This window comes from Macaca mulatta, chromosome 11 (assembly GCF_049350105.2).
Source record: "Macaca mulatta isolate MMU2019108-1 chromosome 11, T2T-MMU8v2.0, whole genome shotgun sequence".
Classification (NCBI taxonomy): domain Eukaryota; kingdom Metazoa; phylum Chordata; class Mammalia; order Primates; family Cercopithecidae; genus Macaca; species Macaca mulatta.
The window spans coordinates 33,310,832-33,333,280 of record NC_133416.1 but is presented as its reverse complement, the minus strand read 5'-3'; the positions used below and the strand labels follow the sequence as shown (position 1 = coordinate 33,333,280).

At 48.2% G+C, this 22,449-nt stretch overlaps 1 protein-coding gene across 5 annotated transcripts in view; it reads right to left on the bottom strand.

Annotated features, from left to right (window-relative positions):
- The window catches only part of TSPAN11 (tetraspanin 11), a 71,167-nt gene that overhangs the window by 33,871 nt on the left and 14,847 nt on the right, over positions 1 to 22,449 (bottom strand). For all 5 annotated transcript variants that reach the window (XR_003720437.2, XM_002798528.4, XM_077952411.1 and 2 more), the window contains 1 exon segment: positions 8,976 to 9,070. Coding sequence is in view for 4 of the 5 variants with exons in the window: in XM_002798528.4 (XP_002798574.3) it covers positions 8,976 to 9,059 (84 nt within the window). In the remaining variant the exon portion in view is untranslated.

Below are 22,449 nucleotides of genomic sequence, written 5' to 3'. Positions count from 1 at the left end.
GCTGCCTCCATGATTGACGAGTCAGGGTGCTTGACAGGCTGGAGCCGCCTGGGACTGCAGGAGGAGAAACTTTTTTGCTAACTGTCTGATTCTCCTTTGGTCCGGAGAAGAAGGGAGGGATAGATAGGACCCTCCTGACTTGCAGATGGGGGGACGCCTCCTTAGAAACTGGAGTTGGGAAATAGGGCAGGGATGGCTCGGCTTGGCTGATTCTATTTGCAATGAAGCCAAGTTACGCTTTCTGTGACTGTTGGACCCGGCAGGGCATAATGTGTGTGTATGCACACATGCACAGCATCTTCAGCATGCCAGGTGGGGAGTACGAGGGTGTTTGCCCAGGATTTGGGGACAGAACCCCTGGGACCTCTGACTGTCTCTGCCATCTGCTCCTGGGAAGGTGGACTTCTGCCGGCTAGTCTCCCTGCCCCCATTTAAGGATGGGTCTCTTTCCTCTAATGGGTGAGGAATGCTTCCTCAAGGGGTCCTGGGTGTGGTCAAAGCTAGAGAAGTGCCCTGGGCCCTGTCCATGCCCCCTGAGCCTTGTTGCCGAGAGGAGCTCCCCATCTGCCCCAGGAAGACTCCACACAACCTACCCTGTCATTTCCCAGTTCTCCTTCTGGGCATTCACAGACATTTGTGGATCTAACAAACACATATTTACCATTTTCTCTTCTGAGCTTTGCAACAGTTCTGTGGGCATGCAGCAGGGTGGCAGGGCACATATTCTGCATTGTGCAGATGAGGAAATTGAGGCTTGAAGAGAATAAGAATGTGCCCAAGACGACACCATTAGAGTTTCAGAACTGAGATTCAAACCCACGTCTCCTGAGAGAGCAAATCCACGACTCTACCCAGATCCCACAGACTGGGCTGGGCCTGCTCCTCTACTTCTCCGTTTGTAACAGATACTATTTCTTCAAAGTGCCATTTTATCTCCACTGGCACCTCCACCAGGTGAAAGAGCCAGGTGGAAGGACACCATCTGGGCTACAGCAAACAGAATGGGAGTGGCTATCAGGCAGATTTCTTCAATTCCATGATGCACACATTTTTCTCTCACATTTTAACATCTCTACAATTGGGATGTATCTTATGACTGATGGTATTTTATAATTATACTTGGCAGTTTTTCTTAGTGGTACAAAAAAACAAATAGTGTATCTTACCACTGATGATATCTTAGCTTCAGTGAAATCCTAGAATAGGTTTTAAAATTCTCTGTGGGTATAGGTTATCTGTGGCTCACACAACCTCCATGACCAGTGAGGGATTTCCTGAATTTGGGTCAACAAAATTGTGTAAAGTGAGGGTTTGCAGCCAAATATCCTGCATGGAATTCTTTTTGCCCCCTTCAGCATGCCTGGAAGGCTTGCGTGAGGGTCCCAACTTTGCATAACAAGCGGTCTGACCTCAACATAGTCCCTTAACCTCTCTCTGGACCTCAGCTTCTTCATCTCCTAAATAAGGGATGTATTAGACCAGTGGTTCCCAACCTGTAACTACTAAGAACCCCTTTGATTACTTTTCCCCATGGATCCAATGTTTTGAGGGCCTCCACCCCTCTCCCAGGCTTATCTAGGTGGTTCCCAGCCTATAACTACTGGGAAGCCCTTTGATTGCTTTCCCCAGGATCTAATGTTTTGAGGGCCTCCACCCGTCCCAGTCCTTAGGCTTAGCTGTAAGGAATGAGAAGGTTTCATTCCTTCAGAAGACCTGCTTGGGACATGGTCATCTCTTTAGAAAACAAGCTTTTCTCTGGGCAGGAAAATGAACACTGCTCACTGTTGGATGGGTCACCAGAGGGGGTCACGGGAGGACAGAAGTCAGCAGCCTGGGTTCTAGTTCTGACTGTGCGCCTGACTAACCACACGCAGCCCCTCTAAGCCTCAGTTTCTTCATCTGTAAACTGGGGGCACTGGATGGGAACATCTCTGAGGTCCCTTCCACATGGTTAAACTGCCCCTCTTAGTACTGGAGGTCAAGCTTCTGCCAAAGAACCTCCGGCAAGATGGTTCTGAACCAGTGGCTCCTGGCTGTCACTCAAGCCATCTGGAAACTGCCTAAGTCAGCAGAGAGCAGCAGAAGAGGCAGGAAGAGGGACTGATGGGGTGGGGAAAGATCTGACACCACTGAACTATTCAACAACCATTGGCATACAGTTGATTCAACAGTATTTGGCTCTTTACAGAAACTGGTGTGGTATTCCGTGAGGGTAATAACTACATTTTCCTTTTCTTTTTTTTTTTTTTATTGCTCTGTCGCCCAGCCTGGAGTGCAGTGGTGCGATCTCGGCTCACTGCAACCTCCACTTCACAGGTTTTCAAGCAATTCTCCCACCTCAGCCTTCTGAGTAGCTGGGATTACAGGCATGCACCACCACACCTGGCTAATTTTTGTATTTTTAGTAGAAACAGGGTTTCACCAAGTCAGTCATGCTGGTCTCGAACTCCTGACCTCAGGTGATCCACCCGCCTCGGCCTCCCGAAGTGTTGGGATTACAGGCGTGAGCCACCAGGCCTAGGCAATAACTACATTTTTCAAAGCCATAGCCTGTGGCTGACTAGCCGGCAAGCCCTGCAGAGGGTGAAGCCAGGCAACGAGGATGCAAGCCGGCCAGGAGGGGCGGAGCAGGCCACCCCTGCTGTGTAATTTTAGGAACTTTCCGTTCATAGGAAAGAAACATGATGGGGTGAAGCATTAACCTGAGTGGCTGCACATGCCTAAGGGCTGAGAGAAATAAGGCAGCAGACCTGGAGGAAAGCAGGCAGAGGGTATAAAAGTGACTGTAGGCGTTTTTCTTTGTGTCTTGCTACCACAGGGCTTCCACAATGAGGGAAGGAAAGGGATGGGGCAGGAGCCAGGACCACTTGAATCCCAATACAGAAGGATCCTCTGGGCAGGGGAGTTCTCCACGCTCAGTGAGGAGGAGCCCATGGCTCAGGACGCGGGAAATGCACAGGGTGACGGGAAGTGCACAGGGTGATAGCAGACTTTGTGTTTACTGGCCACCTGCTACATGCCAAGCCCCACACTGGACTGAAAAGCCTTTGGGGTTGGACAGGAGCTCACCCATGGGAACCACACTCATCATCTGTGCTCCTCCTCCCTGCTCAGTCTCATCCATGGTGCCATCACCTACCAACCTCAGACACCGCAGGGTCACTATAGGCTCCTCCTCCTCTCAACGACAACCATGTGCCAATTCCCCTCTGCCCTCAAACCTGTCTCCATTTCCCTGCCACACTGCCCAACTTGGTTCCCCCCCACAGTCGGCTGCCGGGTCCTGACTCCTGCTCCAGCCACAGGCTGATCCCCCAAGGCACCCCCGGCTGAGAAGTCCCCACCAGCTCCCACGCCCAGGGCACCCAGCCCAAAAACTCTTTCACATGGCCTCGGGGCTCTTACTGTCTGGCCTTAACCTGACTTTTTGGCATCATCTTCTGGTATTTTCTTTCCCCCACGCCTGGGTTTTTTTTTTTTTTTTTTTTTGAGGCGAAGTCTTCCTCGGTCACTCAGGCTGGAGAGCAATGGCGCGATCTCGGCTCACTGCAACTTCTGCCTCCCAGGTTCAAGAGATTCTCCTGCCTCAGCCTCCTGAGTAGCTAGGATTACAGGGGCGTGCCACCACGCCTGGCTAATTTTTGTATTTTTTTTTCCTGGGTTTTAATCACTTTGAACTAAGTAGTTGCTTTTTCTTGAAAACAGTGTGGTTACCTAATAACTCAGGCACTATTAGCAGAGTGGGAAATAGGGTGAACTCTGGGACGTGGCGCGGTGTCTGAGTCCAAGCCCCTCTGTTTACTGGCTGTGTGGATTTGGATAAGCAAGACAGCCTCTGTGGGCCTCAGGGAGGCTCTTATTCCTGCCCACCTTTCACACATTGTTCTCTCTGCCCTTCCTCTTCCATTGAACTCCTACACACCCTCTAAGGCCCATTTTGAGATTTTGAGTGTGGCACCTGCTCTGACTGTCCTGGGCAGGTGAGTTCATCCCTCTCCTGCAAGCCTGTGGTGCTGCTCACTTCACAGCAGCCCTCGGCACTTGGGGCAGGGGGCCCCTCACTCCCCTCAGAACACAGCCCAGCACATGGCCTGGCACCGGGGAGCCGCCCCAGTGAGTGTGGGACTCAGTGGATGGGGCTCTGCAGAGGGCTGTGGAAATGGCACCTGCTCCCCTACCTGCCTCTGTCTGCTGAGCTCCTAGGGCAACAGCTAGTGTTTCTCTTTCCTGCTTTATGGCTGTTTTGATTTTTAAAGGGGCAGTCTACAAAGTCCCAGCAGTCCCAGTGAGGAATGGGTTTTTCTCTGGGTCATTAAGAAGAGGCTTCTGGAAAGGCTGGGGTTGCGCCCTAGGTATCTTAAGGTCAGACTGATGCTTGGTTACTCTCATTCCTTCTTTCAACCAATACCCACTGTGCACCTGCTATGATGATGCCAGGCTCTTGGGCCATCATGGGGCCCATGCCTGACACTGCCACTGCCCCTGCCCCAGGATCACTTGTAGGACACTGGGTTGAAAGACCTGACTTAGTAATCACCAGGGTGCTATGAAGGAGAAGTGAATGGGTCTAATATGGGGAGCAAACACAGCGTGGGGGCTCAGGGAGAGGACTGGGAGACCAGGTCTGAACAAGACTCAACTTCTTTTAAAGAATGGTTTCCCATTCCCACATCAGAAGAGTCAGCTGAACCCTGGGCTGCAGTCCTGATACAGCACAGCTGAGCCCTATGCCCACACGCAGGCAGGCACCCCAGTCCCACGCCCGAGCTGCCGAGCTCTCCAGGAGGGCACACAAAAGCATGCATCAGGTGCTGCTGCTCACCCTCCTCATGAACGACCTTCTCTGAGTGCCAGGCATGCATTTCTCTCCGGCTCTGCCCATGCTCCTGCTGCCTTGGTTTATGGAATCTTCAAGGATAGGCTTGTCATGCTAAGGGCTATTTTCCACTTTGAGGCATCCTTGTTTTTGGCTCTCTGCCTTTAACCTCAGAACACTACCTCCTCTGCTGTCTTCCCCACTCCCATCTACCCCTATAACAAGAGCAAAATCTCATGAGTCTTACTGAAGGGTGGAGCTGGGAGGGAACATGTGATCATCTGTTCATCTTCCAAACCCAGCTCAGAGCTCAGAGGAAACCTTCCTTGGAGCTGTCCCTGCCCCATCTCCCAGCAAATCATTCTGTCCTCTGTACCAACTCCATGTCTTGCACATGTTTGTATAATTACACTCATAGTCTATTTATTTTATTGGATACCTTGTGTGCCTCCTCTTTTAGCCTCTTGATTAAATCTCGTTCATCTTAATATCCCTAGCAGAGGGCTACACATGGATGGAAGGAAGGAAGGAAAGAAGGAAGGGAGGGAGGGAGGGAGGAAGGGAGGACAGGAGGACAGAAGGAAGCAGGGGAGGAAGGGAGGGAGGGAGGAAGGGACTGATTGATTTCAACCCCTTTTATATTCTGGATGGAGAAACCAAGGCCTGGAGAGAAGTGAGTTTTCCACAGTCCCACAAGAAGGCCAAAGGAAGTGTGGAGAGCAGAAATTAAGAATCCTAATGCTCAGTTTAGTGCCCATTTAACCAACCGGGCTGCTGACCCACAACGAAGCTGCTTGGCCTGGGAAGCAAGTCACTGGTGTCTGGGCTACAGCAGGCCTAGAGTCCTGAGCTACAGCAGAGCAGCTAGAAGGGGTTACTGTAGGCTTCGTCCTGACTTGTCTCATCTGCCATGGCGCTGTGCAGACCAAGTGCACATCCCCCTCAACTGTGACTCTGTCTCCCAGCAGATCCTGACAGCACAGAGGGGCAGAAGACCATGGTGGGGGGGCGGTGGTCCCAGGCCATTCAGCATCTCAAGTAGGCGTGTAGCAGAAAAGCCATCACCTGCTCTTTCTTAGATGGCAAGCCTGGAAAGTGGGCAGTGGCCACATTCGGTGGGATGTCGATGTACCAAGAGAAGGGCTTTGAGCCTCGGCAGAAGGTGCTTCCCTCCCACGGCCTCCCTGACTCCCGAAGTGATGCTCTCAAGTCATCTCACTCCCCTGCTGGGGCTCAAGTCCTCCGTCTTCTCTGCTACCTGTCTTAGCCCCATGTATCCCTGGTCCCTGAGGAAATACCAAGGCCTCAGCTAATGCTCAAGGGCGGGACACAGCTTGTGGAGCAGAGGCAGCCTCTCCAGGCAAGGGAGCAGCTGCTTCCTCAGTGCTCCCCATAGCCTGGCAGAGCGCCTGAGAGGCTAGAAAAGTTTTGATTATTAACACAGCCAAGCGGCTGACTAAAATAATAAGTTAGAGAACACCATTGCAGGGGCGATGGGAGCCGAAGGGAGCCATGGAAGAAAAGGGAGGGGAAAGAAACACATCTCCTGGGTGGCCACAGAGGAAACCCTGGACCACATTTTCTTTTACGGTTGCAAAGGAGGCAAGAAAGTGTCAGCATTTTTGGTTCCTTCCCTGCTCTGTAGGATCATCCAATCAACACCAGCTTAACTGAAATTCTAGGTGGTGGAGGCCGGGGCGGGAGGCGGGAGTGAGGGACAGGGTGGTGGGGAAGGATTGCCATCTGAAGGCTGACCTCGTTCAGGTGGAGGTGAAGATGACTCTGAATTTTTCAAACTTTGGAATGTGACCCATTAGGGTTGTGATTAAGTTTAGTGGGTTGTAAGCTGCACTAAAAACAAAAAGAAGGAAATAATCAAAATAGAAAAAAAATCTGAGCGCATCACGCAACATAAGGGTAAACTTACTTTGGTGAACAATGTTTCACATAACTATTTCTTATGCTTCCACGTATATCTTACATGGGACATGATCCCAAAAGTCTTAAAGCCAGCGCTATTGGAGACTGAGGTTGAACCTTGGTCTCCTGTTTACAATGAAGAGCTCTACCATCCACCATCCACACGTCCCAGATGCCTTTTTAGGTTAAGGACTCAATCTTGATAATTTCACCTTTTAAATCCCTTCACTCTCTGCAAATACTTAGATCCCCATTGACACTCCCACAGTGCAAGTCACCACCATCTCCTGCCCTGATCAAAGCAAAGTCTAGAGGGAATGTCAACAGTGGCTGTTCCTGGGGTGGCCAGTGGTTTGGGTTGGACTGGGTCCCCCAAAAGATATGTTGAAATCCTTACCCTTGGTACCTGAGAATGTGGCCTTATCTGGAAATATGATAGTCACAGATGTAATCAAGTTAAGATGAGGTCATTAGGGTGGGTCCTAATCCAACATGACTGGTGTCCTTGTAAGAAGAAAATGTCACGTGAAGACAGAGACACACAGGGACAACAGTGTGTGATGACAGAGGCTTTGGAGACTGTAGCGATGCAGCCACAAGCCAAGGAGTGCCAAGAGTCACCAGCCACAACCAGAAGCTGGGACGAGGCAAGGAAAGATTCTACCCAAGTCTCATAGGGAGCTTGGCCCTGTGACACCTTGATTTCTGACTTTTAGCCTCCGGAACTGTGAGGGAATAAATTTTTGTTGTTTAAAGCCATCCAGTGTATGGCACTTTGAAATGAACACAGTGAGATAAAAACAATTTTCATTTTATGATACTTTTTAATATTTTAGAGATTATCTGTAGTGGATACATAAGACTTTTATAATCAGGGAATAAAGTTATTCTTAAAAAGAAATGCTTACTTAGCAAGAATCCTTATCGCCCTATTGGATTTGTCCCTCAGAATGAAAACCATCTCTACCACACAGTTTCCTATCCATATCAACACAGCTTTATTACTGCACCATCTTCATCGTCACGACTTCAGTATTGCAGGAAACTCTCGTCCAGGAAGGTAAAAGTGACAAATTATTTTATTATTCCTTTCAGGAACTTTGCAAACATTTAAACAAATAGCAGACTGCACAACTTTTTAATAGATAGCATCTAATGACTGGTCTATTCTCCAAGGCTCTTCAGAACTCTTGCCTTGCCATGTCTACCCACCCTAAACTCTCACGTCATGGTCTTTTCCAATCTTAAGCAAGCCCCTGTAGGAAAGACCCAGAAAACTCAGACATGTCCCCCACCTTTGCACTTGCCTTTCTGAGATGCTTCTAAGACTCTGTCAAGTGTCTTCTCCCTTACCATGGTAGCAGGAAGCCCAGCTATGCCTTATCACGGGTTGATTGGCTGGTATTTTTAGGCATTTGACATCTAATATATTCAAAATACTACATTCATTGAAGGCAACCCCAACAGGCTAGAATTTATCATTGAATTGTAGCTGGGGAAACAGATTCCTGGAAGTTAAGTAGCCTGCCCAAGGCTCCACCATTAGTAGTCAGCAGAGCATGGGTCCAGCTGCCTGCAAAGCCTGCACTCTTGTCACCCTTCTACCTTCTCAAATTTAGTGAGACTGTCATAACAAATATATACATTCCAGTGTCTATTTTCGGGAACTGATGGTATTCTGCTCCCAATTACCCAGATGATTGCTTCAAGTGGACAGACTACACCCCTCTGGAAGACCTCACCCAGACAGGCTCCTGAGGGGAGTCGCCATAGAGATCATTTTCATCACAGGCAGCAGTAGTCGGAGCCTCCAGGACTTCTGTTTCTCTGCCCTGGGCCTGGAGAATGTTAACCATGAAAGGCGAATGGACTTCAGTGGAAAACAAGTTATTATTTCAGGCAGTCACATTTTCCAAAAGGCACTGGTGCAACAAGTTAGTGGGGAAGAAAGAACTGGACCCTTCATACAGTAGGGCTGGAACACAAAGCTTATTTTTATGTTTGTGCCTCTATTCAGATACCAGGTGGTACGAACTCCATGCCAACCTGCAGACCCAATTCTTCTCTTCCTTCTCAGTAGCAAATGTACATATTCGCTTTAAAGTGGGAAGAGTTCATCCATGGTTGATCGTTGATCTTTGATTTGGAAGATATCAACCTCAAAGTGGTGACACAAAAAAAAGGTGGCTTGACTCATTCAGTGTTCTGGGAAGAGGATGTGTGTGCAAAATTCACTCACCCAGAAGAAGAAGTTGAAGACAAAGAGTAAGTACTTCAAGTAGACGATCAGCCAGTCGTCCTGCTCAGTCTTATAGTGGGCCATGGCTGCTGGGCCTGCAGAGAAGACACATATGCTGGGCCAGGGAATCACCAAGAACCACCTTGTCCTTCCCAGCGCCAGAGGATCTTGGCAAGGTTCCCTTCGAAGGGCTCATTAACCTATCTGCCGGGGGACTTTGAGGCTATGCATGGGTAGCATGGAGCAAAGATCTGGGAATTGCTAAGGACATCAAATAGAGGTGAAGTGGGGCAGAATCTTCCAGAACTTTAGATGTCAGTTTTGTCCTCCTGACAAAGTTCTAACCTACAATTCTCCCACAGACTTTGCGCTGGTCTTACTGTATTCTTAATCTCTTGTCCTGTCTCATCAGGATTGCAGGACACAAGTTTACCTGTCTTACACACACACACACACACACACACACACACACACACACACACACATATTCAGCATCACTACTTTGCATAGGAAACTTGCACTCTGCATCATTTGAAAAGGACTCTGAATCCACAGGTGCGGCATGAACCCCAGAGCAGAGCACCTGTGCTGGAAAGGGCCCCAGTGATCACCCAGTCCACCCGACCTGGCTGCTGCAGCTTGACTTTCTAGATGAGGAAGCAGGCCCAGACAGGCCTGGTGGTTTGGCAGGAAGAAGTACAAGAGCCCCTGGAGTCTGACTCCCTGGGTTCACACCCTGATCTGTCACAAGATGTGTGATACTTTGGGCAAGTTATGTGACCTCCCATCCCTCAGCATTCTCATCTGTAAGTGGGGATAATGACACATATATCATAGGGTTGTTTTGAGGATTAAATGAAATAATCTATGTGAAGTGTTTAACATAGTCCTTGGCATGTAGTAAGTGTTCAATCAATGTTACCCATTATTACATGTCATAGAACTGGGGTGACGGCCTAAGACTCCAGTCCTAAAACTCCCGTCTTTACCCCAGCACCATGCTATCTCTTGTCCTGACACCCACTGATGGACTCTCTGGGAAGTATGACATCAACGGTGGTGATAAAGGCAGAGAGGGCCTACTGTGCCTGGTAATCTTGTTTGCTTCTCTGTCTGAACCTCAGAAAGTCTGAAGCCTTTGTAGTTTCCCCTTCTTGAGCTACATTTGCCCCGGGAACGTGCACACCCACACTCACAGAGTAGTTGGTCTTTAAGAAATTACCCCCATTTTGGGAACCTCTTTTATTTCAGAACCATAAGCAATGAGGCACAGCTTATGCTTATTCAGGCAGACGATCAGCCAGTCATCCTGTTCAGTCTTATAATGGACCATGGCTGCTGGGCCTGCAGAGAAGACACATGGGCTGGGCCAGGGGGATTTAGCATTTCCATCTCTTCCTCCATTATTTCCAACCCCCAGTTGGGCCCTCCTTTCATCCTGTTCTTGCCTCCTGGACTGGTGCTTGGCCACGCCCCAGTTATTTCCTCTGAGCCACTGTTCTGCCTCTTATTTCAAGCTCATGGGCTCACTGAGACAGGAAGAGAGGAAGAGAGAAAAGACAATGTGGCTGACTTATTTGTGATTTCTATTTGCAGACTTTGAAGAAGGCAATTTAAGACTGCTAGTCTTCTCGTTAAAAAAAGACAAAACTCATTTTTCTCCAATTTAGTTTTCGAGGTAGGGTGGTAGAATAAATACAGAAGGAGAAAAAAAGAAAGCCTATAAGATATGGCCGTGGATGGTGTCGGCCAGGGGATGTAACGGGAGCGATTTCACGGTCATGCAGTCAGTCCTGACAAGAGAGCAGGTGCAGCGTCTCCTGGGCCACCGCAGGCCCTTAGCAAGTGGCATAGTTTGTGGGGCCTGGCCACTCCTGTCTGCAGTCTCTCTCCCTGTGCACACCCCTCCCCTCCCAGGCAGGGCCACTGGGCTTCTGCCCCAGAACCTTCTCTCTACTTGCGGCAAAGGGGCCTGATTCACTTACTCAAAACCACAGAGTCAGGACCCTGCCCTCTAAAGGAAAATTGTATCTTTTAAAAAGAACTTCAGGCAGAAGACAAGGCTTAAGGAAAAGAAACCATTCTAATGGTAAAATTTCGGTCATTAGTGGTAGGGAAGATAGAACCACAAAATGTCAGGGTCAGGGGAAACCTTTGGGCTCACTTAATTCAATCTTCTGCAGAAAGAATGAGGAATTTTACATATTTAAGATGTGTATTTAAAAATGACTTTTCTAAGGTCACATGGCTAATCTGTAGTTGAGTTTCCTATTCTCCACCATTCAGTGCTCCTTTCCCCAACACCACATGTGGGGCACTGTGCTGGGGGTGGCAGAGGCCCCAAAGAAGTGTCAGTACCAGCCTGCAGCCAGATGACTGGATCTGAAAGCTAGCTTTGTCATTTTACTGGCTGTGTGACCTTGGGCAAGTTATTTAACCTCTCTATGTAGCTAATATTTATGGAACACTTATTATGTGCCAGGCACAGAACTAAGTGCTTTACACTCATGATTTCAGTCCATCTTCCCAATACCCCTATGAAATAGGGTTATTGCCATTTCATAATATAATCAGGTTTAGACAGGTTAAATAATTAAACTAAAGTCACATAACAAGTAAATGACAAAGTCAGAGCTGAATAAAGAATCTCTGCTTCTGGGCTCAAGCTTTTACCCACTGTGCAGTACTCACAGGACGAGATCTACCAGGGCAAAGGAGGAAGGGGAGGGACCAGAGACTGCTGGTCCCCCTAGTATTTGTTAGAATAGAACCTCTCAATTTTAGTTAGATACTTAGTCACCTGGAACAGACAACATTTCCCAGACTCCCGTCCTGCTAGAAGGAGGATTCACTGCTGGCCGGTAAATGGTATATAAGAAGTGGTATAGGCAACTTCTTACAAGGATCATTTTTTGACATATGTTTCACAGGCATTTGAAAAGAATGAGAATCCTGTCATTATAGGGTACAAATTCTGTATGTGTCAGTTAGATCAAATTTGTTAATTGTACTTTTCACATCTTCTATATCCTTACTGATACGTTCTATTGGCTATTGAAAAAGGTATATTCCAGACTCCCACTATGATTGTGAATTTATCTATCCCTTGCTTAATACTGTTAATTTTTGCTTCATATATTTTGTAGATATTTTATAGAGTGCAAAGAAATGTGGAGTTGTGATATCCTTCTGGTGGATCAAACTCTTCATCATTAATAAATGTCATTCTTTATCTCTAATAATCAGAGGTATCCTTAATGTGTGTGTGGGGGGGGATGTCTCTCTTCACCCTTTCTTTCTGTTGGTTGGAATGCTGATGTTATGGCTGGAGCTCAAGCAGCCATCCTGGGCCATGAGCTGGAAACCATGGGTTCAAGGAGTCTGGGTCTCAGATGAGTTTAGAGCTGCCATACCATCCCTGAGCTGCTTACCTCCAGACTGAGTTTACATGAGACAAAGACAAACTTGTAGCTTCTTTCGGCTACATGTTTGAATATGCTATTGCTCGCAGCTAATATCACCCTGACACAGCAGAGGAAGCAGTGGGTACTAAGGTGTATAGGAGCATCCCATGCTGGGGCATGGCAGGTCTTACACAGCAAGACCAGAGATAATGCCGTGCAGTGGTTGCCAAGCAATTCTGACTGTACAACTGCCTCCACTAATTTATTGATAAATATTATTCATGTACTATTATCAATCTATATGCAGATATTCAAAGTTTAATTCTGCACTGTTTAAAGGTAAAAATAATTAGGGATACAGATTCTAGTAAGTCCTCCCTGCACCCCAGTGTACTGTCTGTCTCCACTTTGGAGGCCACTGGTACAGAGTATGAGTGGAGGGAGTGAGAGCTGAAGGATATGTAGGGGGTCAAAAGTGACCTTACGTGCCAAGCTCTGAGACTTGGATTTGCATCCTGAAGATAAGGCTGACCCCAGGATGGTGGCGCTTAAGTCCAAGAAAGAGAAGGGGGTGGGGGATGGGGAGCAGGGCACAGACTCCTCAAGAGCACAGAGAGGAGGTTCCATCAGGCAGGCAGTGTGTGTAAGAGGCAGGGGAGGAAAGATTCTGAGGAGGAGCCCTGCTGTCTAAAAAGAGAGCCAGTGGAGGAAGAAGAAACCAGGCAGCAAAATGGTATGCAAGGGAGAGGGTAGAAGGAGAACCAGGGGAGTGCAGGGTCCTGGAAGCCAGGGAAGACAGGGTGGTCCACAGTGCCACATGCTGCCAAGAGGTCTCAGTCAAATGAGGACTAGCAAGGGCTCACCTTCATCCATGGAGGACAGGTGGGGGGTTAGGGCTGCACCATGAGGTGGGAGGAAATGAGACCGGGAGGTGGATATTTTCAAATGACAAGGCCAGGAGGGAAGCAGCTAGGCGGCCTGGGAAAGGAAGCTGATATGGTTTGGCTATGTCCCCACCCAAATCTCAACTTGCACTGTATCTCCTAGAATTCCCATGTGTTGTGGGAGGGACCCAGGGGGAGGTAATTGAATCATGGAGGCCAGTCTTTCGCGTACTATTCTCATGATAGTGAATCAGTCTCACAAGATCTGATGGGTTTATCAGGAGTTTCCACTGTTGCATCTTTCTCGTTTTCTTTTGCTGCCACTATGTAAGAAGTGCTTTTTGCCTCCCACCATGATTCTGAGGCCTCCCCAGTCATGTGGATCTGTAAGTCCAATTAAATCTCTTTTTCCTCCCAGTCTTGGATACATCTTTATCAGCAGTGTGAAAATGGACTAATATTAGTAAATTGGTACCAGTGAGTGGGGTATTGCTGAAAAGATACCAGAAAATGTGAAAGCAACTTTGGAACTGGGTAACAGGCAGAGGTTGGAATATTTTGAAAGGCTCAGAAGACAGGAAAATGTGAGAAAGTTTGGAACTTCCTAGACACTTGTTGAATGGCTTTGACAAAAATGCTGATGGTGATATGAACAATAAGGTCCAGGCTGAGGTGGTCTCAGATGGAGATAAGGAACTTGTTGGGAACTGCAGCAAAGGTGACTCTTGTTATGTTTTACCAAAGAGACTGCCGGCATTTTGTTCTTGCCCTAGAGATCTGTGAAACTTTGAACTCGAGGGTATCTGGCGGAAGAAAGTTCTAAGCAGCAAAGCATTCAAGAGGTGACTTGGGTGCTATTAAAGGCATTCAGTTTTATAAGGGAAGAAGAGCATAAGACTTTGGAAAATTTGTAGCCTGACAATGCAGTAGAAAATTTCATTTTCTGAGGAGAAATCCAAGCCAGCTGCAGAAATTTGCATAAGTAATGAGGAGCCAAATGTTAATCCCCAAGACAATGGGGAAAATATCTCCAGGGCATGTCAGAGGTCTTCATGGCAGCCCTGCCCATCACAGGCCCAGAAGTCTAGAAGGAAAACAGTGGTTTTGTGGGACGGGTCCAGGGTCCCTCTGCTATGTGCAGCCTAGGGACTTGGTGTCCTATATCCCAGCTGCTCCAGCTGTAACTGAAAGGGGCCAACGTAAAGCTCAGGCTGTGGCTTCAGAGGATGGAAGCCCCAAGCCTTGGCAGCTTCCACATGGTGATGAGCCTGTGGGTGCACAGAAGTCAAGAATTGAGGTTTGGGAACCTCTGCCTAGATTTCACAGGATATATAGAAACACCTGGATGCCCAGGCAAAAGTTTGCTGCAGGGGCAGGGCCCTCATGGAGAACCTCTGCTAGGGCAGTGTGGAAGGGAAATGTGGGGTTAGAGCCCCCACATAGAGTGCCTACTGGGGAGCTGCCTAGTGGAGCTGTAAGAAGAGGGCCACTGTCCTCCAGACCCCAGAATGGTAGATCCACCGACAGCTTGTGCCTGGACCATGTGCCTGGAAAAGCTGCAGACACTCAATGCCAGACTGTGAAAGCAGCTGCACCCTGCAAAGCCATAGGACTGGTGCTGCCCAAGACCATGGGAACCACCTCTTACATCAACGTGACCTGGATGTGAGACCTGGAGTCAAAGGGTATGATTTTGGAGCTTTAAAATTTGACTGCCCTGCTGGATTTTGAACTTGCATGGGCCCTGTAACCCCTTTGTTTTGGCCAATTTCTCCCATTTGGAATGGCTGTATTTACCCAATACCTGTACAACCATTGTACCTAGGAAGTAACTAGCTCACTTTTGATTTTATAGGCTCATAGGTGAAAGGGACTTGCCTTGTCTCAGATGAGACTTTGGACCGTGGACCTTTGGGTTAATGCTGAAGTAAGACTTTGAGGGACTGTTGGGACAGCATGATTGGTTTTGAAATGTGAGGACATGAGATTTGGAGGGGCTGGGGCAGAATGATAAGGTTTGGCTGTGTCCCTATCCAAATCTCAACTGAATGGTATCTCCCAGAATTCCCATGTATTGTGGGAATGACCCCGGGGGAGGCAACTGAATCATGGGGACCAGCCTTTCGTGTACCATTCTTGTGATAGTGAGTAAGTCTCACGAGATCTGATGGGCTTATCAGGGATTTCCGCTTTTGCTTCTCTCTCATTGTCTCTTGCCACCACCATGTAGGAAGTGCCTTTTGCCTCCTGCCATGATTCTGAGGCCTCCCCAGTCATGTGGAACTGTAAGTCCAATTAAATCTCTTTTTCTTCCCAGTCTCAGGTAAGTCTTTATCAGCAGTATGAAAACGGACTAATATAGAAGCGCTTTTGTGTTGTCAGGAAGGGAGGCTGGAGCATGCCTAGAGCACTGGGAAAGGCTCCAAAGCCCACTTAGCTCTGCTACCTCTAGGGAAAGGGGACAGGGCTGAAGGAGGGAGAGAGGAGGAGCTACTATTGCTAGCAACCACTTCCAGCCCTCCTCCTGGCTGCCCAATGAACTCCCCTGTCTAGGACCTTGTTGTACCCCACAATTTTTCTTTGCCCCACAATTTTTCTTTGAGGTGGGCATGGTAATGGCTGCAGTAGCCCCTGGAGAGAAGCAAACATATGCCACTTGAGGTGGGTTCATCTGCCCCCACCAGTGAACGGAAGGACCTGGACTTTGGATAATCCCCTGAAATTGTTTTCGCTGAGCTTTGAGGAGTGTCTTCTGATTTCTGGGAAGCAGACTGGCCTTCCTAAGTGGGTTATTTCTGTTCACAGGAATTGGGCTTCTTGAACCAATGGGAGGAGGTGTCCCTAAGGGGCAAGAGCCAGAGAGCGGGGGGCAGGCAAGGCAGAGACTCCCACCCAGGGGTGGTAATCAACACTGGACACAGAATCACGGACAGGCCCAGGAGGACAAAGGAGAGGGACCATACCCCCAGATCCCCCACCTCTGTGAAGCTGGTCTTTTCTTTGGCCTCTGAAAGGCCCTGCTGCATCCCTGCTCCAGGTCATTCACGCTGTGATCTGAATCAGAAACACCTGCTCCTCTCTGCCTGTCCAAATGCTCAGGGCTCAGAGGGATCCCATCCTCTCTGAAGGTGGCTGTCCCCACCTTCCCAGATCCTCAGAGTGGCACCCAGTGCCCGTGGACCACAGCAAGTGGTTTGGGTCCTTTTCAGTACCATATTTACTTAGCAGGCTGATGGAGTTTGTGGGGTAACTCTCCGAGCCTGTTGGCTTGAGCTGGGGCAGCTGAACCTCACAGTGCAGTCAGGACCCTTTCTCTGGGTCTGCCCTTCTTTGCTGCCTGTGCTTCGTGAGGTATGTTACTGTCTTCTCAGGGTGTTTGTTTTCCCAGCTATCAGCAGAGTGGTTCTCCTGAGCAAGTCTCAGAACTATCTAGAGGGCTTGTTAAAACACAAATTGCTGGGTCCACCCCCAAAGTTTCTGATTCATTAGGTTTAGGGTGAGACCCTGGAGAATTTGCTCTCAGAAGGGCGACTAATGATCCCCATTTGCCCAGGACAGAGGGATTTCTTGGAATATGGTAATGCTGTTCAGTGTTAAACCTGGGTAATACCGGAAAACCAGGATGGCTGGCCACTGCTCCCAGATGCTGCTGGTCTCGGGACCACACTTTGATTCAATGTTCTTCAAGGCCCTTTCCAGTTCTGAAAGTTCACGACCTTGCAGTGTAAGTATCCTTCACATCTGAAACAAACTGAGTGGGGCGGAGCACAAGGGTGGCCGTGTTCTCTCATGCTAACTCACATTTAGGACACAGTTCCTGTTGAAATGTCAAGGATTTCCCAGATGTCCTGGTAACGGGCCTCAGTGGGCCTTCTTCCAGGCTGAGGTTCTGACTGCAGAACAAAGCTGGGATTCAGGGGGAGCCAGCAGGCCCTGGGGGCCGTTAATGTCATAGGCAGGACCCAGGCCATAGGACATCTCAGAAAAGCAACCGCAGATGCCTTGATGGTGAGGTGATGGATTTTGGCGACTTTCTTCAGGGCCGGATGTGTAATGTCATGGGCTGTGAGACTTGGGGATCATTGTGTCTCCGGCTGGATCCCCCCTTCCCTAAGTGAATGAGGGTCAAAGCACAGAGAAGACAAGGGACATGTAGAAAGGGCCCAGCTGGCTGGCCAGATGTGCTGGGAGTCCCAGTGAACAGGGCAAGGCTCCGGCCAGGGCCAGTGACCAGAAGCAGAGGGACCACAACTACTGGCTGAGCGGGAGAGCTGAGTCCTTTAATGGTGATGGTTGGCAGGGAGTTGAGGAGTGCCTGGGAGCTGATTTTTATAAATCAGACATAAATACAAGGCATTTTCAAGCCCTGGGCCAGCTACATCCTTTACACACTCAAAGATGTGTGGAGTCACCAGCAGGTGCCAGGCCTGGTACTTAGAATCACTGGACTTAACTCCTTCAGGAGCTGACAGAGCCATGCAGGGTGGGCCACAGGCATATAAACAACTTCCAGACACGGGAGAACTTTTGAGATGCTGGCCTGTGTTGATAATGGGAACACAGAGGGAGGGGTGTTCATTCTGCCAGACAGGGATGGTGGGGGCAGGGGGATGGCAAAAGGAAGGGCCATTTAATCTGGTCCTTGAGGACAGGCAGGGTTTCTGAGGGCAGAAAAGGAGCAGGGGCTGCCCAGGCGGAGGGGACAGTGTGAGCAAAGGCCTCGGGGAACGGCTGGGCAGCATGGGCCAGTGCAACAGGAAGCACTGGGAAGTCGGGTTCAGGTTAGGGCCTGGAACAGTCTGGCTGGCCTCACTTAGTTGTGACTTGCCTCCCTTTCTCCACATCCTCTACTCCTGGGATCTCATCAGCTTTTTAGCAAAAGCTCCCATTAGCAAAAGCTCAGGTTGGGGGACTCTGACTCTCTATTCCCTAAGCGGGGAGCATCCCATATCCAGGGGAGGGCTTCTGGGGAACTTGGTGCTTCTAAAATAAAAACAAAGCTGGCATATTTCACTTTAAATAAAGTCTTCCAGGTTCAACCATATTGTCACAAGCAACAGGATTTTCTTCTTTTAAAAGACCAAACAGTCTTCCATTGTGTATATACACACATTCCGTTCATCCATTCATCTGTTGATGGACACTTAGGTGGATTCCATATCTTGGCTATTGTGAACAGTGCTGACGTGGACATGGGAGTGCAGATATCTCTTTCACATACTGACTTCACTTCCTTTGGATGTAGACACAGAAGTGGCTTATGTTAAGCGAAATAAGCCAGGCACAGAAGGACAAACAACATATGATCTTACATGTGAAATCTAAAATCATTGATCCCATAGAAACAGAATGGTTGTTCCCAGGGGCTGGGGTGGTTGTGAGGGGGATTAGGGAGATGATAGTCAAAGGGTACAGAATTTTTAGACAAGCGGAGTAAGTTCAAGAGATCCATTGTACAACAAGATTATTATAGTGAATAATATATTGTATTCCTGAAAAACACTAAGAGAGTGAATGGTACATGCTCTCACCACAAAACGATAATTCTATGAAGTACCACCTATGTTAATTAGACTTAGTCATTCCACAATGTATATATGCTTCAAAAATCCTGTTGTACATAGTAAATACATACAGTTTTATCTGTCATTAAAAAAAAAAAAGGAAAACTCCCCACAAAACTAGTGTGTTTGCCATAGGGGATAAGCTAGACCCCACTCTGCATCCCTTCGGTTAAATAAGTGCCAGTTTCTACCTCTGAGTTCTTGGCCAACAAAAGGTCATGCCTGCTCGATGAGCAAAGACAGCTGGAAAGGAAAAAACAGTCTAAATGATTTAATTTAAAACTTAATTTAGGCCTCAGATGAAACTTGGTTACAGTCCCTGCATGTGGATTTCCACACCCCATGCCAACAGCCTTGTCCTTCTGTACCCGTTTCCCTCTTATTTAATTTTCACTTTCCTGCTCCATTCCCGATGAGTGGACACTGTGACTGTCCATATTCCTGAAGCTGTCATAGAAGTGAGACTTCTTCAGACTCTTGGAATGGGGTAGCTGGAAGAAGCCAAAAGGATCCTGAGCTCAGCTCCTTTGTGTGAGAATCAAGGAAGCTGAGCCTGTTTGGTGGAGCTTGGGGTCGGGGAACAGGAGGTCACACTGTGGCCAAAGTCACACTGCAGATTAGTGGCAGGGCAGGATCTGGTTTCCTGTCTCCCAGGCCAGTGTTCTTTCCACAGCTACCAACAACATTTTCATTGGCAGATACACTAATTATAAACATAAACATTTACTAAATGCTAACCACATGCTAGGCATGCCGCAAACCAAGTGATGTATGTGCATTAATTAATTTAATCCTTAAAATAATCCCATGATGGATTATCATCCCTTCTTGTAGAGGAGAAAACTGAGGCACAGAACAGTAAGTGGAGACCCAGACACATGAGAGCAGATGTTTGAGACCCAGCAAGTGAGACCCGGACACCCAGAGCAGATGTTTGACTTTTCCTTGCGCAGATCTAGTTTGGGTTTCTTGTAGTTTCTTTTAGCTTGGTGGTCTCTGGTGGAAGTTAAGAATGAGGGGATCTGCCCTGGGCAGAGACCCCAGTCGGGGCTGTGGGAGGCAGCAGGGACAGTGTTCTCTGACCCTTAAGGGAACCTGAGTCAGCAGGGCCATGATGGCTGTCACTGCAAAGAAACAAACTGCTTGGAGAACCCTCTGGAGGGAATCACAACTTCTCCCTGGTCCTCTGTCTCCTTGACTTAGGCCAAGAGATCCAGTGGCTGCCAGTGCCACAGTGAGGCACAGGCTGGGCGGGGGTCTCTGAGCAACCGCTGGCCTTTTCTATCACCATGTTCATTGTGTGCAGGTAAATGAATTCAGGCAACTCTTTTGGACTAAACCTGGGGTCAGATTGCTAAGTACAGAGTCACGTGGATGGTGCTGTAAGCAGAACTTGAATTAAAACCCTAGCACTAAGAATTCTTTGTCTCTATGCCCTGAGAGACATGTTTTCCTAAGTACATGACTATTTTTTTTTTACTTCATTTGCAAGTAACAAATTGCATTCCATGTCTTAGTCAGGACTCTGCTCCTATCATTAGGCAAGTGGTTTGACTTGTCCTTGTTCTCTAGATGCAGACATACAGACAGAGTCCCTGGATGGTTTGCTATGTGTGTTTCTCTTTCTTTTTTGGTAAATATTCCAATGCCACACACATGCCATGCTTTTCCTAGATCCTTTTTTCTTTTTCAAAAAAGCTGCAGTCTGAAATCAGAACTTCTTCAGTGCTTGTGACAAAAATCAGTGATGAAGCAAACAGAAAATAGCCACTAGTTGGCAAGTTTGAAGATCTGGGTGTGAGTACCAGCTGCCACCTACAGCAGTGTGAACCCCAGAAAAATTCCATGACCTCCAGAGCCTCTCTTCCTCCTCTGTAAGATGGAGACGATGCTGGGCCAGCTTTGTCTCGCTTGCATGGTGACTGTGAGGACCAACTGGGATGGAGAATTTGTGAGAACAGTGTGTACTTCAATTTTATGGCACCAGTGCCAGACAAGGGTAAAGGAATTATTAAACCCAAGTTTCTAAGAGCTTTCTGATGAAAGACAATGGGAAAAGGTTGGGTAACCCTAAAAATACATCATTCAGAGCCTGAATCTGATGGCTGGGATGCAGTCTCAGCACCTCTGCCTCTCAGCCCACCGGCCTGCTAGTGCACTCTATTCAGATGGTTGTGAGGGGAGACCCTGTCCCCAGGTGGCCATGAAAAATCTACTTGGAGAAAACCAAGACCTGAGTTTAACAAAGCAAATTGCTTCCGACAGGAAAGTCATTTAAAAGAAGTAGGAAGAAGGCAACAGCTACAGTGATAAGCGCTGTAGAATGAGAGAAGTCCCTCATCTCTGTTTTCAACATAGCAGCAAGGCACAGCAAAAGGAGCACCCTTGGTGGGGTTGGAAGAGGTGCCCCCAGACGGGGCTGCAGCTGCGGTGCTCTGTGGGTGGGGTTCCAGGAGGCAGCACCGGCAGGGCCTCTGCCATCCCAGCAGGGCCAGTGAGGTCATCAAGTCCAGAAGGTGACAGCTGTCTTGGTGCTTGGGTCACCTCTACACATTCCTTCCCTTCTCAATAGGCCCCCAAACACTACTGCAACTTAAGAGGGGCTAGGCCTACACCCAGGCACCTGGGTTCTAGTCCAAGTTCTATTTCTAACTTGCTCCTTGCCTTTGGGCCTCAGTTCTTCTCACCTATAATACTGGAGTGACCACCTTCCTTACTGGGTTGGGTAAAAATGAGGCCTGATTCCAAGACTTAACTGCTGGCACAGTAGTTTCGGACCATTTCTGCATCACCCAATGCTCTGTGCATTTTGTGTGCCTAGGAATAACCGTGGCTAGTGTTTATCATGTACCATGCATCAGGCACGGTACTAAGAGCAGTTGTCCCGCAGTATACGCAGGGGATTGGTTCCAAGATCCCCAAGTATAGCAAAATCCACGCATACTCAAGGTTGTCAGTTGGTCTCACAGAACCCTTGCATGTGAAAAGTCAGCTCTCTGTATATATGGGTTTTGCATCCTGCAAGTACTGTATTTTTTATCTGTTTTGGTTGAAAAATATGCAGGTGACCTGCACAGTTTAAACATATGCCATTCAAGGATCAACTGTACCTTGTAACAGCGGTCCCCAACCTTTTTGGCACCAGGGACTGGTTTCATGGAAGACAATTTTTCCACGGATGGTGGAGGTAGGGGGAGGAAGGTTTTGGGATGAAACTGTTTCAACTCTGATCATCAGGCATTAGATTCTCATAAGGAGTGTGCAACTGAGATCTCTCACATGTGAATTCATAATAGGGTTCGTGCTCCTATGAGAATCTAATGCCGCTGTTTATCTGACCGGAGGTGGAGCTCAGGCGGTAATGCTCGTTCACCCGCCACCCACCTCTTGCTTTGAGGCTGGTTCCTACTGGGGCATGGTCTGGGGGTCAGGGACTCCTGCCTTGTAAGCATTATTTCTTTTAATCCTCGCCACCCCATGAGGTAGGCACGCACATCATCCGCATGTTACAGAAGAGGAAAGGGAGACAGGTTAACTCTGGTTTACACCTGTTGTGGACATAATTATGAGCAGTGCTTCTATTCACTTAAAAAACATCCCAGGTTGGCTCTTGACCACCATG